The sequence below is a fragment of the Patiria miniata genome, unplaced genomic scaffold (assembly GCF_015706575.1).
Source record: "Patiria miniata isolate m_02_andy unplaced genomic scaffold, ASM1570657v1 HiC_scaffold_20, whole genome shotgun sequence".
In the NCBI taxonomy this organism is placed as follows: domain Eukaryota; kingdom Metazoa; phylum Echinodermata; class Asteroidea; order Valvatida; family Asterinidae; genus Patiria; species Patiria miniata.
The window spans coordinates 37610101-37624954 of record NW_024037059.1 but is presented as its reverse complement, the minus strand read 5'-3'; the positions used below and the strand labels follow the sequence as shown (position 1 = coordinate 37624954).

Below are 14854 nucleotides of genomic sequence, written 5' to 3'. Positions count from 1 at the left end.
GGGGACGGGGTTGGTGTATAACTTCACATCGGATGACGAGATGAAACGGTTCCGCTCACCTGTGTTACACAGTTTGGATAGATACCAAAACTCCATCTGTTCTTCAAGGGGTCAATCTGGTTGGCTCCAAAGGACAGCTCCCTCAGGCAGCCTCGGAAACCGACGCGGGTCACCGACCTAGGAGACAAAATTGCAGAAAGAGAAGGAGGTGGTTCAGGTGGTTCAGCTTCAGTGAGTTGTGTCCATAACAACACACCTTATTTCTACATACTGGCTTAATTGTGCATACGCCCATCCCCATGCACAAAGAAGTGAAGTTGTCATGAGTTGCTTTTTGGGCCTCTCAATATGGAGGCCACTCGATGTACCTGTAACTTGCAGCATACGACACAACCACATGGGTAACAATTTGAGGTGCAGATTTATTTTTCAGAGATGAAACTGGCATATGGCCAAAATATCGGAAAATATGCCGAAGAAATATACGTGTCCGAAATCTGGGCCGCGCTGCATTACACACAATCGTACATGCATGTACAATACACTTCATGCCCAATTTCCGGACACCTACTCCTGCTTTATTTTCGATTCAAACAAAATTTTACGATGAAAAAAATGGTCAGTGTTTTCTTTGCATAAAATGCCCGAATCACGATTAGAGTAATGGAGTCATCAATAAAGAAGTTCACTTCTTACTTGAGAAAGTCTAGGGAAAAGTCCGAAAGACAAGGCACCGTTCATGGTGCTTCAATCATGTCCATTCAACCACACAACTCCACTTGCATTCATACATGTCATACGTGGGGAAAAATCAGGCATTATCGTCTTTCTCTTCTAACAAATGCCAGTGAAATGTTTCGCTAATGCTCTCTTGGCTATCCTCGAGATAATCATCACGATTTTTAAGGCATTGTATTTTGTTTAACTAAATTTGAAACCTCCGAGAATCGCACAACATAATGATTTTATCCACTGGATCGTTCACAAGGCTACCCGTTCCCGACCGGCCATGTGCTAGCAGACGGTACGGTGCGGTACGTACGCTGGTATCATTGCGTACAGTACATGCACGCACGTGCGACACAGAGTGATTTTTCCATGTCGCCTGTCGATGTTTAACCTTTTGTCCAGCCGGAGAAGGCTCCGATCAGTGTTATGGCCTGTGTTTCTACCGTTGAAACACTCCAATAACGACTGGTGAAAGAGATTAAAACTACATTCGCGATGATTTAACGTGCCATTTCCATCGACTTTTCATCGACTTTTCTTCGAAATTATGATTGAATTAACATGACATTTTGTGAGAAAAATCCTTACTAAATCAAATTTTGTGGGACACACTGTAAAAAAATCGGAAATTTCGTTGGAAAATTCAAAAAGTCGGTTTTCCGATTAAAATCGGAAAAGTTTCATCTCTGTTATTTTTGGGGATTTCAGCTTACAATCTCCATGCAGTTCTCGGCATATAGAGATCAGTAAAGTGCATGGAAATAAACAGTGTTCTCAGGATAGCAACACAAGAAAGGGAGAATATAGCGTGGTTCAACAAGCAAGAGATTTGTCCAAATTTCCAGCCGACTTACGGGAAGAGGTCGTCAGGGATTGCCACCAAGCCACCCACGTAGAAGTAATCTCCAGCGGCTAGCTCGGAGCCATCTCCCGGGGATTCTCCTGATACTGCTTCCACATCGCTGGAAAAAAAAAAACAGGGGCAAAAATGAAATCAATCTAATCAACCTGATCAATGTTATCATTCAAATCAATTCAATCAAACCAATCATTGGCGTCAATGACATCAATCCAATCAATCTGATTACTCAAATCAAGCTAGTCAGGTTGGCGTAGCGGTACTTTCCTCGCCTTCCACCGCTGTGACCCTGGTTCGAATCCCGCCTGGGCCAATATGTGGATTGGGTTTTCAGTCCCTGCTTGATTCCGTGGGTTTTCCTCAGAATACTCTTTTGGGCTTTTCCTCCCACCTCTAAAACTGTAATATCTTCACATTGTCTCCTCTTTACTGGCCCCATTGGAGATCAGTGGATTCCACTGAATGGGCTACCCATTTAAAAACAAAACAATCAATCAATCAATCAACCCTATCAATCCAAGCAAACCCATAAACCCAAATCAAACCAATCAATTTGCTCCACCCTTTAGACCCAATCAATCCCACTATTAACCTGATCACTCCAATCAATAAAACAATCTAATCAATTCAGTCAATTCGGTCAATTGGAGAGTCAGCATTTCACTCAAACTCAATCGGTACTCACTTGCTCGAGGACGTTACTCGCATGCTTCCCGCATTCCCCCGCAAGTTGGCCTGGACCTTAGTCTGCTCCCCGTTGTTGTACTGCTCGTCTGTGATGAGAGTCAGGGGGCCAGTCCCCAGGTCGTACTCAAACTGCACCCGGCCGCCCTTCAGCTCAATGGCGAAATACTTGCCCTGCACAACAACAATAAATTGTCTCCTTCCATTTTTTTGTTTGTTTTAACAATTCTGTGTTTGGGTTGCAATGTGTCACTTAGGAAACCACAAATGAGTAAAACAGGAAACTCAGTTTTTCTATTCTAATTTTGTTAATTTCTGGGGGTTTTTCTTATTTCGTTTTTTTTTACAATGGAGAAGAGATCTACTGATTTAAAATCCTGTATCAACTCTGAAACTTGTCCGGAGAAAAAAAAAACAGATCACGTCAAAATAAATAAAATCAAAAAAAATCAAAAAATATAACAACAAAAATTCCACCTGGTCGCCCATGAAGAACAGCAGGCCGTTTGCAGCGTAGGTCCTGAAGGCGATGGTCATGGAGGTGAAGCGGGGATTGAAGCCGCCTTCCTTGTCCAGTACGATGTAGCCGTTCCCGTCAAACAGGACTCCTTCCGCGTCTGGATCCTCCGGAACATCGATGGTGTCATTCCTGGAATAACAGCCGGAAAAATTAGCAAAAATGAGGAAAAATGAGGGGGAAAAAAAAGAAAAATAGGGAAAAAAATGAAGTGAAAAGGTGTAATGCTATTGTCTGTTTAATATGAAAATAATTATGGAACTTGAATAAGCGTGAATTTTTCTTTAAATTTCAGGACATTCTTGCGTCGACTTCTGAGAACGTTAACCATTGTCCGAATTGATTTTTCAAAATTTTCTGCATGAACTGTTTCCCAGGTCATTTTTTTCAATCACAAGTTTCCCAAGTATCAAATGTTAAAAAAAAAAAAAAAAAAAATTCATTTTTTTTTTTAATACTTCGTGATTTGTTTGTGATTTTTATAAAATGCATTATTCCACAAAGTTAACTTTCCCCAAGACCCTTTTTTATTTCCAGGACCTTCCCCCATATCTATTTCCACTTTTTTTCCTGAATATTCACCAAGTTTCTTCGAGTGACACGTACCTTCTCAAAAAAAAGTTCAAAGCAAAGACCTTCATGTACTTCCTTCTCATCCAATTCCAAGTATATATCTTTCCACGGCTGTTTAGCATTCATCCGGAAACCTGTACTTTTTCCAGAAGCTGCCTTACACTTTTCCCGTTTTTTTCCCATGATATTCCGATACATTTTTCCCTCCTTACCCTTTTCCCGTTTTTTTCCCATGATATTCCGATACATTTTTCCCTCCTTACCCTTTTCCCGTTTTTTCCCCATGATATTCCGATACATTTTCCCACCTTACCCTTTTCCCATTTTTTTCCCATGATATTCCCATACATTTTTCCCTACCTGAGGATTCCTTCATCGGCATTGATGGCATCGGCAAAGTTCCAGAGGCTCATGGGCTGTCCGTTCACAGTCACCTCGTCAATGCCGCCACTGTTGAAGACGCGGTTGGGCAATGCCGCTGGCAGCCACTGTTAAGGAAAAAAATATTCGAATTTGACCAGAAAATTCCGCACGTGACCTAAACATAACGAGAGTTATTATAAGATGGAATTTTGCGTCGGGGTGATATAAATCAAATTTGGTTTTGCCCTTCACCGACGTTTTTAAACACTGTATACTCAGTGTGTTACCTCCCAAGTGAAAGTTGGAAAAATCACTCGGGTGGGACTCGAACCCACGACCTCCTGCTTTCTAGTGCAGATGTCTTACCACTCGACCACCGAGCTATTGGGATCGGTTGGCTGGTTTGAATCTGATCGAACGTTGGTGAAGGGCAAAACCTCATTTGATTTATAACAAGAGTTTTAAGGAACGCAAGGAAAATATCAGACAAAAGTAATCAGAATAAGTCTACATTGATCAATGCAACAGGAAATCTTTTGAGAGGCTATTGTAGTAAAGTGTCTTGCCCAAGAACACAAGCAAATGTGACACGTAAGCATACACTCCATATGTGACCTCAACACATGGCAAGCTTTAACGCAAGGAAAATAGCAGACAAAAGTAATCAGATTAGGTCTGCATTTGATCAATGTAACAGGAAATCTTTTTAGAGGCTATTGTAGTAAAGTGTCTTGCCCAAGAACACAAGCATATGTGACACGTAAGCATACACACCATATGTGACCTCAACACATGGCAAGCTTTAAGGAACGCAAGGAAAATAGCCGACAAAAGTAATCAGAATAAGTCTGCATTTGATCCATGCCACAGGAAATCTTTTGAGAGGCTATTGTAGTAAAGTGTCTTGCCCGAGAACACAAGCAAATGTGACACGTAAGCATACACTCCATATGTGACCTCAACACATGGCAAGCTTTAAGGAACGCAAGGAAAATAGCCGACAAAAGTATTCAGATTAAGTCTGCATTTGATCCATGCAACAGGAAATCTTTTGAGCGGCTATTGTAGTAAAGTGTCTTGCCCAAGAACACAAGCAAATGTGACACGTAAGCATACACACCATATGTGACCTCAACACATGGCAAGCTTTAAGGAACGCAAGGAAAATAGCCGACAAAAGTAATCAGAATAAGTCTGCATTTGATCCATGCCACAGGAAATCTTTTGAGAGGCTATTGTAGTAAAGTGTCTTGCCCGAGAACACAAGCAAATGTGACACGTAAGCATACACTCCATATGTGACCTCAACACATGGCAAGCTTTAAGGAACGCAAGGAAAATAGCCGACAAAAGTATTCAGATTAAGTCTGCATTTGATCCATGCAACAGGAAATCTTTTGAGCGGCTATTGTAGTAAAGTGTCTTGCCCAAGAACACAAGCAAATGTGACACGTAAGCATACACTTCATATGTGACCTCAACCCATGGCAAGCTTTAAGGAACGCAAGGAAAATAGCAGACAAAAGTAATCAGATTAAGTCTGCATTTGATCAATGCAACAGGAAATCTTTTGAGAGGCTATTGCAGTAAAGTCTCTTGCCCAAGAACACAAGCATATGTGACATGTAAGCATAAATTCCATATGTGACTTCAACACATGGCAAGCTTTAAGGAACGCAAGGAAAATAGCCGACAAAAGCAATCAGATTAAGTCTGCATTTGATCCATGCCACAGGAAATCTTTTGAGAGGCTATTGTAGTAAAGTGTCTTGCCCAAGAACACAAGCATAATGCGACATGTAAGCATAAATTCCATATGTGACCTCAACACATGGCAAGCTTTAAGGAACGCAAGGAAAATATCAGACAAAAGTAATCAGAATAAGTCTACATTTGATCAATGCAACAGGAAATCTTTTGAGAGGCTATTGTAGTAAAGTGTCTTGCCCAAGAACACAAGCATAATGTGACATGTAAGCATACACTCCATATGTGACCTCAACACATGGCAAGCTTTAAGGAACGCAAGGAAAATAGCCGACAAAAGTAATCAGATATAGTCTACATTTGATCAATGCAACAGGAAATCTTTTGAGAGGCTATTGTAGTAAAGTGTCTTGCCCAAGAACACAAGCATATGTGACACGTAAGCATACACTCCATATGTGACCTCAACACATGGCAAGCTTTAAGGTACGCAAGGAAAATAGCAGACAAAAGTAATCAGATTAAGTCTGCATTTGATCAATGCAACAGGAAATCTTTTGAGAGGCTATTGTAGTAAAGTGTCTTGCCCAAGAACACAAGCATAATGTGATATGTAATCATAAATTCCATATGTGACCTCAACACATGGCAAGCTTTAGGGAACGCAAGGAAAAAAGCAGACAAAAGTAATCAGATTAAGTCTGCATTTGATCCATGCAACAGGAAATCTTTTGAGAGGCTATTGTAGTAAAGTGTCTTGCCCAAGAACACAAACATATGTGACATGTAAGCATACATTCCATATGTGACCTCAACACATGGCAGGCTTTAAGGAACGCAAGGAAAATAGCCGACAAAAGTAAACAGATTAAGTCTGCATTTGATCAATGCAACATGAAATCTTTTGAGAGGCTGTTGCAGTAAAGTGTCTTGCCCAAGAACACAAGCACCATGTTACAGGTCAGGGTTCAAACCCGTGGACCATTGCGCATGAGCCAGACATCGTAACCACCTCAAGTAGACTTTTGGCCCTTGTGTTGGCCAATTGCAGTCACAAAAAAAGTGTGCCTAATGCGCCATTAAGGGACTACTGACCTGCACGTCCGGGGGAATGCCGCCTACAAACACCTGCGCATCGGGGTTTAGGTCCAGGATGGCATTTTCCCCGCTAGATTCCCCATCTTGAAGGACGTCCTCTTGTTCGAGTCCCTTGACGATCACCTTGGCATACTTGCCATTGCTGAGAGAAAAAGCGATTCAAACAAATTGTTTGTTTTAAAAAAGAAGCATGAAAAAGAAGCATGAAAACAATTTTTATTTTGACAATAATATAATAATATTACAAGTGAACTGAACAGCTTAAAATGACCCAGATCAAATTTGGGGGAGTTCCTTTGAAACCCCCCCCCCCCCACATCCTCCACATCCCCCCCCCCCTCCCCAACTTTCTCCACACCCCCACCACCCAGCCCTGACCCTCCGCTTCCTGTCAAAATGATTTCTTTTCTCACCGTTCACTGATAATCTGATGCCACCTGAAGTCGTTGACGTTCTTGGCCACCGTGACCGCGTTATCGCCGCCGCCGAGATTGTAGCGCAGGACGACGTTGGAGTCCTCGATGCCCAGAGAGTAATAGTCATCCTGCGCAAAAAGCAAAACACGCACAAAATTATTGCGTTTGTGCGTGAATTCTGCGATTACGATCACCATTGTACGCTATCAGCACTAGAAAAAAATTCTACCTTGGGCCAAAAAAAAAATAATCCAAGCTTGAAAAAAAAAAAAAGCCAAAAAAAAAAAAGCCGCGTCCCCGCGTCCATTCCGGAACTTTGGTCTGACCAGAGACCGAATATTTTTTTTTTTGGCCTTAACCAAGTTAGCACAGAATCATTATTTATGGGATGTATGAATGCGCATAATGCCAAACTTCCTGGCTAACCGAATCCATAATCAACGAAGCACTTCAAACACTACATGAAAACGTTGCTGTTGACAAATTATACTGATAATTAAGTATCCCAATAAATACTAAATTTCATGTCGTCTCACCGATTGTTGAAAAAGTATTATTGTTTCTAATTCCCTGGCCACTTTTTGCTTTAATTCCCTCTCCCTCCTTTCCTGTTTTATTGTAATTAATTGATTTCTTTCCTTGTAATGTATGGATGTAAGAAAGTATATGTATATTAATACGACTGTGAGTATTTTTTGCTGTTATTTAACTTCTTTCAATTTTATTAGTGTAAATGTATTTACCTGATATAATTTAGCCTAGTGTATGTACATATTAATTTATTAGCTTTATTTGTAATTACAGGTTCCAGGTCTTGTACAAGCATATGCTTTTGACCTGGATCCCCCATATCATTTCCGCCATTCTCTATATAGATTCTTTTTAATTATGTTTTCGTGCTATGATATGAAAAAAAAAAACCCCAAAAACCCACTGTAACCAAACCATAATCACTGTGGAATTTCCTGCTACAGTAAGTGGGCATATCTTGCTAACGGCAAGCAACGCCATGAAAATTGGGTCCGGTTTTCTGCTGAGTATGAACCAGTCCTAAGTGTTATTTAAAAACTCGAAGCCCAAATTGAATTCTTACATCAGCATTCGGCCCTCCGATGAAGTAGAGCATAGCGTTGGGCTCCTGGGTCCGGAAGTACAGGGAGGTGGAGGTGTGAGCCGCCTGGGCCTGGAGGTCTTCCGGAGCGAGGGAACGCAGCTGGACAGAGGAGTCCGGCTTGAATTTCATGGCTACTTTCACCTGACGAACAGAGAAACAAAACAATGGTCAGGGCTGGGCTGGGTAAAACAAGTCTCCACAATAATAATAATAATAATAATAACAATTACTCTTTTCGCCCCAATAGGGTGACTTTCCCATAGACTTGTGCACAAACCTAAACTGTCACCTAACCCAAGTTTACCTTATGTTTTTTCCACGAAATTTAGTATTTATACTAATTGGACCATGAGGAATCGATCTAGATGGTTAGCGACAGCCAAATTCCTTTTCCTAAGGGTCGTTTTCATAAAAGGGCGACAGTTATTTTGTCGCCTCAATAAGATGTATCGCCCTATTGTGGACGGAGTTCGCAAAACCTGTCGCCCTATTACAGTAATAGTAGTAATAATTTTTATTATTACCCTGGATTGGACATTTGGGAGACATCTCCATAGATTTGTGCACAAAATTTTTCAAACTTAAATGTGCCCTAACCCAATATTCCCTTGTCCTTTTTCCACGAATTTCGGTACGTTTACTGATTAGACCACGACCAACAAATATAACCTAATTGCGACAAAAAATTTGTGCCTCTAAAGGGGGGGGGGGGGGGGGGGGGGGCTGTGACATTACGGAGACACGAAAATGTCTCCCTAATGACCGGTGTCTCCCTATTATCGAAGAAATTACGATAACGTGTCTCCCTAATGGTACTTTGAGGAATATAATTTTTATTATTACCCTGGATTGGACATTTGGTAGACATCTCCATAGACTTGTGCACAAAATTGTTCTAACTTAAATGTGCCCTAACCCAATATTCCCTTGTCCTTTTTCCATGAATTTCAGTATGTTTACTAATTAGACCAGGAGCAACAAATATAACCTAATTGCGAAAATAAAATTGTGCCTCTTAAGGGGGGCTGTGACATTAGGGAGACATGAAAATGTCTCCCTAATGACCGATGTCTCCCATCGTTTGAAGAGATTACGATAACGTGTCTCCTTAATGGTACCATTACACTAATTGGTGCTTGTACAGTGCTTTCCACAAATGCTAGGTCTCAAAGCGCTTCACAATTATTGACCCTTTTCATCAGTCCTTGAGGCCACTTTTGAGTCAGGCTCAGTGCAATCTGGTCTCTACCCTGACATTTGTCTATTTGTACTCCTTGTTGGAGAGAGGCAATTGTAGTAAAGTGTCTTGCCCTGGGACACAAGCGTGGTTCCCCATCAGGGGTCAAACCCACGTACCACGGCACATGAGTTGAACACCGTAACCATTCGGCTGCGGCTCTATACAGTCCATAACAAATCTTTTACCAAGTATTCCACTCTCAGTTCAAATCAGGGGGGGGTGGTGTGTTTTACTAACCTACAGATCCTGCAGACCCACAACAGTTTTACTTACCCCGTCAGCCAGGGTACGGGCGTTGGCGATCTTTCTCTTGATCTCGTCCAGGTTGTACTGGAGCCCCAGGGTCATGTTCTGGATGTTGGCGTGCAAGGCAGTCAGCGAGCGGTCTAGGTTGCGGATGTCTCGCACGCCTTCCCTGGCACGGTTACCTGCGAGAAGCAAGAACGAAGGATTACGACAGGGCAAGGCATGCCTCGTAAAGCTGATTTAATAGACCAGCGCACAAAACTGTATTGGATTGATACAGAATTGCCACTGGAAGTCATTTCATGCATCTGGTGTACACGATTGGCTAGATTTAGCCCATTCATTAGCATACCAAAGTAATCCTATTAGATAGCACTGCCCCAATCTCTTCACCACTCAACAACCAGGCTAAGTCCATTGATTTGCTTAACAGGGTAATCCTATACAATAGCACTACCAGCTCCCTTCACCAGTCAACAACCAGGCTAAGTTCATTGAATGGCATAACAGAGAAATCATATACAATAGCACTGCCCCGATCTCTTCATCACTCAACAACCAGGCTATTCGCCACTGATCTGCACAACATGGTAATCCTACATGACAGCACTGCTCGGGTCTCTTCACCAGTCAACAACCACACCAAGTCACAAGTGACGGTCTGTGAGTCAGTCCGTCAGTGAGCTAGGTAGGAATCGGACCTAGCGAAAGTTTGACTTACTGGCATCAGCCGCGATGTTTCCGGCCTGGGTGGCGGCGTTGATGTCATCGGGAATCTTGTCAGCCTTAACCTTCAGCTCGGGCAGCTGGGCTTCCACATTGGCGATTGTTTCAGTGGCCTTGGTGGCCTTGGCGTTGGCCGCCATGGCCGTGTCTACGGCTTCTTGAGCCTGATTCCCCAGTTTACCTAGGAAAAGAAAACGTGAAATAATGACCTACTGTGGGAAGAACAGTTGTTCTCAAATCTGTATCACAAATGGGCAATTGTTTCAGCAGCCTAGGTAGCTTGGCGTTGGCCTCCCATGGCTGTGTCTACGGCTTCTTGAGCCTGATCCCCTAGCTTACCTAAAAAAAAAACTGAGCTAATAACCCACTGTTCAAAGAAAAGGTGTCCTCAAAACTAAAACAAAAATTGGCAATTGTTTCAGCAGCCTAGGTAGCCTTGGCATTGGCCACCATGGCTGTGTCTACAGCTTCTTGAGCCTGATCCCCTAGCTTGCCTAAAAAAAGAAAACTGAACAGGTGTTCTCAAAACTAAAACAAAAATTGGCAATTGTTTCAGCAGCCTAGTTGTTCAAAATCCAATGTTTTCACAAACCAATCAAGGTCTGTGGTTGGCTTACAAAAAACATGCTCTTTTTTTATTTAAGACTACACTTTTTTTCCCATAAATCCTGCAAATTAATTTTTTTTTTACAAATGTAATCACTTTTTCAAACAAATCTGTCAGCTCCAAGCAAAATGTGCGATCAGGTAACATTTTATCCAAAGTCTAAATGGCAAAACTGCTGTCACGGACAGTAATAGGCGTGAGACGTAATGACGTCACCCTTTGTTTACATGTGCGCTTTCCTATGTAGTAGACGGTCCACACCTTATCTGGCGTCCCGACTTCGCTCCCATGGGAAAGCGCATATGTATAAACAAAGCCATTACGACATTACGTCTCAGGTCTATTAATCTGCTTCCAAACATGAATTTAACGTTTAGAAACTGAAACGCAGAGGCCCAGCCTTACTGATGTCGCAGTTCTCCCCGGTGAAGCCAGATTTGCAGTCAGCCTGGCCCTCTTGGCAGACGGTGATGGTGCAGACGCTGCTCTCATCGGGAATATTAGCCATGCCGCGGCGGATGGCCTCCAGGCGATCGTCCGCGCCGTCCAGACGACCTTTGACCCCATCCACGCTCTCACCCACCTGGTCAAGCTTCTTTTCCAGATCTGGAATGAAAACAAATGACGCAGCGATCAAATCAAACGATACTGTTACAGTGTGCTGATCTTGCTACTTTCGGAGTTTCAACTTCAGAAGTACATTTATCACATTGGTATTTTTTTGTCTAGGAATAAAACAGTATTCACTTTGAAAAACCAAAAAGCATTAATTTAGGTTTTATGAAATACGGACTCATTGGTGGTATTGCGCATGCTCATGCATAGATAATTAGGAGAGGGACCGGTCACGTGAGAGGGTTTAACCAATAAAAGGGAAAAAGAGTCCGATTTTCATATGACAGGGGAATGTTTACTTCTACACAAGCAACTACCTCCTCCCATCCATATCCTGTTTGTGAATAAAATGTCAACAGCGCCCTCAAGCGGTCAGGCATTTATCTAATAGAGAGGTTTACCTGCCACTTCTCTGTTGGCCGTGGCGGCCTTCCTGTGCAGACGTCGGCTCTTCTTGAGCTGATCGGCCGGATTATTGCCAAAGCTGTTGGCCTAATGGACAAACAAAACATAAAACCATAAGATAGACACTTAAATTTCAAAATTTCAAGAGAAATGCTGACCTCAATTGGACAAAATGGGAAAGGGAGTATGGGACATTGTTTATCATTAGTCTTTTTGAGATAAGTTCGACACAATGGGTAGATAACTCTTTTGAATTTACCAAAATTAAACCAGTCCAAATATCTTATTAAGAGGCCAATTATTAGCAGTGTGCACAGCCACGAGACCACCAGTCCTGGTGCAGTTCAGACACAAAGAGCATTAGACCAATGCTTAACCCTAACCCCCAAAGACTTCATTTGGAGTAAAGTACCACACACTACAAGGTACTGCAACAATTATGTATGCAGGTACCAAACACTAGAAAATACTATGAGCGCTGTGCCCACTTATATGCTCAAGTACTGCATACTACCGTTTACTACTAGTAGTATTTTGTGGCTTTAGGTGAGGTTAGGGTTAAATCACAAGACACAACCCAGGAGTCTAGAGTGTATTTCCTTTCCAATGCAGCTGTGAAGGCACCCTCCCCCTCCCCCCCCCCCCCCTTTCCTTAAATGGGGAAATTAAGCCCCGCTTCTCTCACCTGTTCTTCTGCCTGGCTGCTGGCGTTCAGTGCATCCATGGCGGCCTTCTCGGCTGCGTCAATGGCGGCCACGATCTCTCCGTAGGCATTAGCCGCCTTGACGGCATTCATGGACAGGTCCAGGGTGCCGACCAATAGGCTGAAAGATAAGACGAGAATGAGGGAATCGGATTGGTCCTGAGGTGATCACGTGACTTATAAGTACTAATCGCAGAAATGTAGTCAAGTGAACAAACTGATGCCTTCCTATTGACAAGTTAATTTACAAGTCAATCTAAAGTATATATCATTAATATCATTAAACAGCAACAGATTAAAATTGACAAAGGGTGGCAATGTACAATTGTGTTTATTTCCCACTATTTCTTTTTGTTTCTCACATTTTTGTCTGTTTCTTTTCTTCTCCCTTTTCCTTTTTGGGTTTTGCCTCCCACAACACAAATTAAGTGTTTTTTCATTGACTTCCCTTCGCCAATATTTTTTTCAGGCTTGAGACCTACAAGCCGCGGGCACTGAGTAATACTCAGTTTATTAATTAAAAATAAATAATACCGAAAGCGACTTACCCACTGAGGTACTCGGACTGGTTCTTCAGGTCTGCGGCGTGTCGCATCGCCTCGTCGACGATGGCGTCCACGGAGTCCGACTTGTTGACCACAAAGTTGACCCGTGGCTCCAGTCTCCGTACGGCCTCCTCAAGGAGAGTGGAGTTGGCTTGGGTGGCCTGCAAGACCAGAGAGATGACAAAAATAAATCTATAAACATTGAAACAATGAAGGGCAAGATTCAATTAAAAGTCCGCAGGTTTTCTCAAAATTGTTTTAACAGAGTGTGCTCTGGAGTAGCTTCAGATATGAAATTCTCCCAAGCACCAAATTTTTTTTGAAACATTCCTCTAACCCTATTACCCATCTAAACTACATTGTACTACGTTGTACTACAATTGTATTACATTAAGTAAGATTTGAAACTTTGCATGTGTAAAACTATTGAGAATTTGCGGTAACACCATGTGGCAGAATCTCTTTTGAGAAGATGTCTGGTCCTGAAAAGAAACGGTTGGTTGCCAAACTCAACCGGTTCTTTTTAGAATCATACTTTTTCTAAAAAGAGATTCTGCCACATGGTGTTATCGCAAAGTCTCACTAGTTTGTATCACATTTTGTTACATTGTATTACATTGTATTACATTGTATTACATTGTATTACATTGTAATACATTGTAATACATTGTAATACAGTGTATGCATGCCTGACAAATCCATAAAGCCATACAGTACTGGGGCAGTTTTGGATGGTACATGGAGTAACTGGCATGGCAGTTTGGGGCAGTAGAGGGGCTAATTTGTTTTAATTTGTTTACATCTGTAATCAGACACTTTTGTTTTCAAACTTACATCTAGGGCGTTCTGGGCTTCTTCCAGGAACTGCAGGGCAGCCTCAATCAGGGCGGTGGCATTGTCAACGTCTCCAGTAGCTCCCTTGAACTTCTTGTCAACTTCCTGCATGACAGCCTACAAAAAAAAGAGAGACACTGGATCATAAGACTCTTTGCTTAACCAGTTAACGCCAGAGGACGTGTAAACACAATCTGGCAATGTATATTCGCAGGGGCGGATGACAGGTTACATCGTCAAGCTTTTCCTGAGTCTGCAGCAGTAGATGTGTAGACACATCAGTGGTTCCCAACTATCAAAATGAATCATGTCCAGTCTTGGGAATATTGGCGGCGCTACTCAGAAAATTCAGAGCGTACCTCACGCGCACGCATTAGCTGGAATACAGCGCACGTGAGGTGTGCTCAGAATTTTCCTGGGTAGCGCTGCCAATATTGCCAAGACTGGATTTGATTCATCTTGTTGATAGCCCCCTCGCTTGTCACGGACCGGCTGTATAAGGGGAACAAAAACCAACTCCAGTCTGGGAGCAAGACTAGGCTAAGCACCTCCATGAGCTTGGCCCCCGATTCCTAGCTTGGAAACAAAATTTGCTAAGCACTTTGCATTTTTTGGCTTTAGCAGGTTAGGAACTCCAATGAAGCCTCTACGTACCTCAAACGCAGGTACTTGGTTCATGGTGTTCAGATCCTCGGCCTGCATGGAGTGGTTGTTGGCCCGGTTGCTGGTGTCAATCAGCTTCTGCAGCTGGTCCAGGAAGCCAGCCATGTGGTCCGAGACGTTCTGGACGTGGCCCATCAGCTCAAGGGAAGCGTTACGGAGCATCTTGACCCTCTCAAGCACTGGACAGAAAAATATTCAAGACAGAAAGAA

The 14854-nt window shown here is 42.5% G+C and overlaps 1 protein-coding gene across 2 annotated transcripts in view; it reads right to left on the bottom strand.

Moving 5' to 3' along the window:
* LOC119728984 (laminin subunit alpha-like) overlaps positions 1 to 14854 on the bottom strand; it is a 78841-nt gene that overhangs the window by 13158 nt on the left and 50829 nt on the right. For both annotated transcript variants that reach the window (XM_038201459.1, XM_038201460.1), the window contains exons 49-65: positions 14636 to 14823; positions 13982 to 14098; positions 13151 to 13308; positions 12585 to 12723; positions 11896 to 11986; positions 11285 to 11485; positions 10595 to 10611; positions 10268 to 10436; positions 9574 to 9728; positions 8040 to 8201; positions 6944 to 7074; positions 6528 to 6672; positions 3723 to 3850; positions 2750 to 2921; positions 2274 to 2446; positions 1584 to 1691; positions 60 to 177 (exon numbers count right to left, since the gene is read on the bottom strand). In XM_038201459.1, coding sequence (XP_038057387.1) covers positions 60 to 177; positions 1584 to 1691; positions 2274 to 2446; positions 2750 to 2921; positions 3723 to 3850; positions 6528 to 6672; positions 6944 to 7074; positions 8040 to 8201; positions 9574 to 9728; positions 10268 to 10436; positions 10595 to 10611; positions 11285 to 11485; positions 11896 to 11986; positions 12585 to 12723; positions 13151 to 13308; positions 13982 to 14098; positions 14636 to 14823 — 2372 coding nt within the window. The remainder of the gene's footprint in view (positions 1 to 59; positions 178 to 1583; positions 1692 to 2273; positions 2447 to 2749; positions 2922 to 3722; positions 3851 to 6527; positions 6673 to 6943; positions 7075 to 8039; positions 8202 to 9573; positions 9729 to 10267; positions 10437 to 10594; positions 10612 to 11284; positions 11486 to 11895; positions 11987 to 12584; positions 12724 to 13150; positions 13309 to 13981; positions 14099 to 14635; positions 14824 to 14854) is intronic.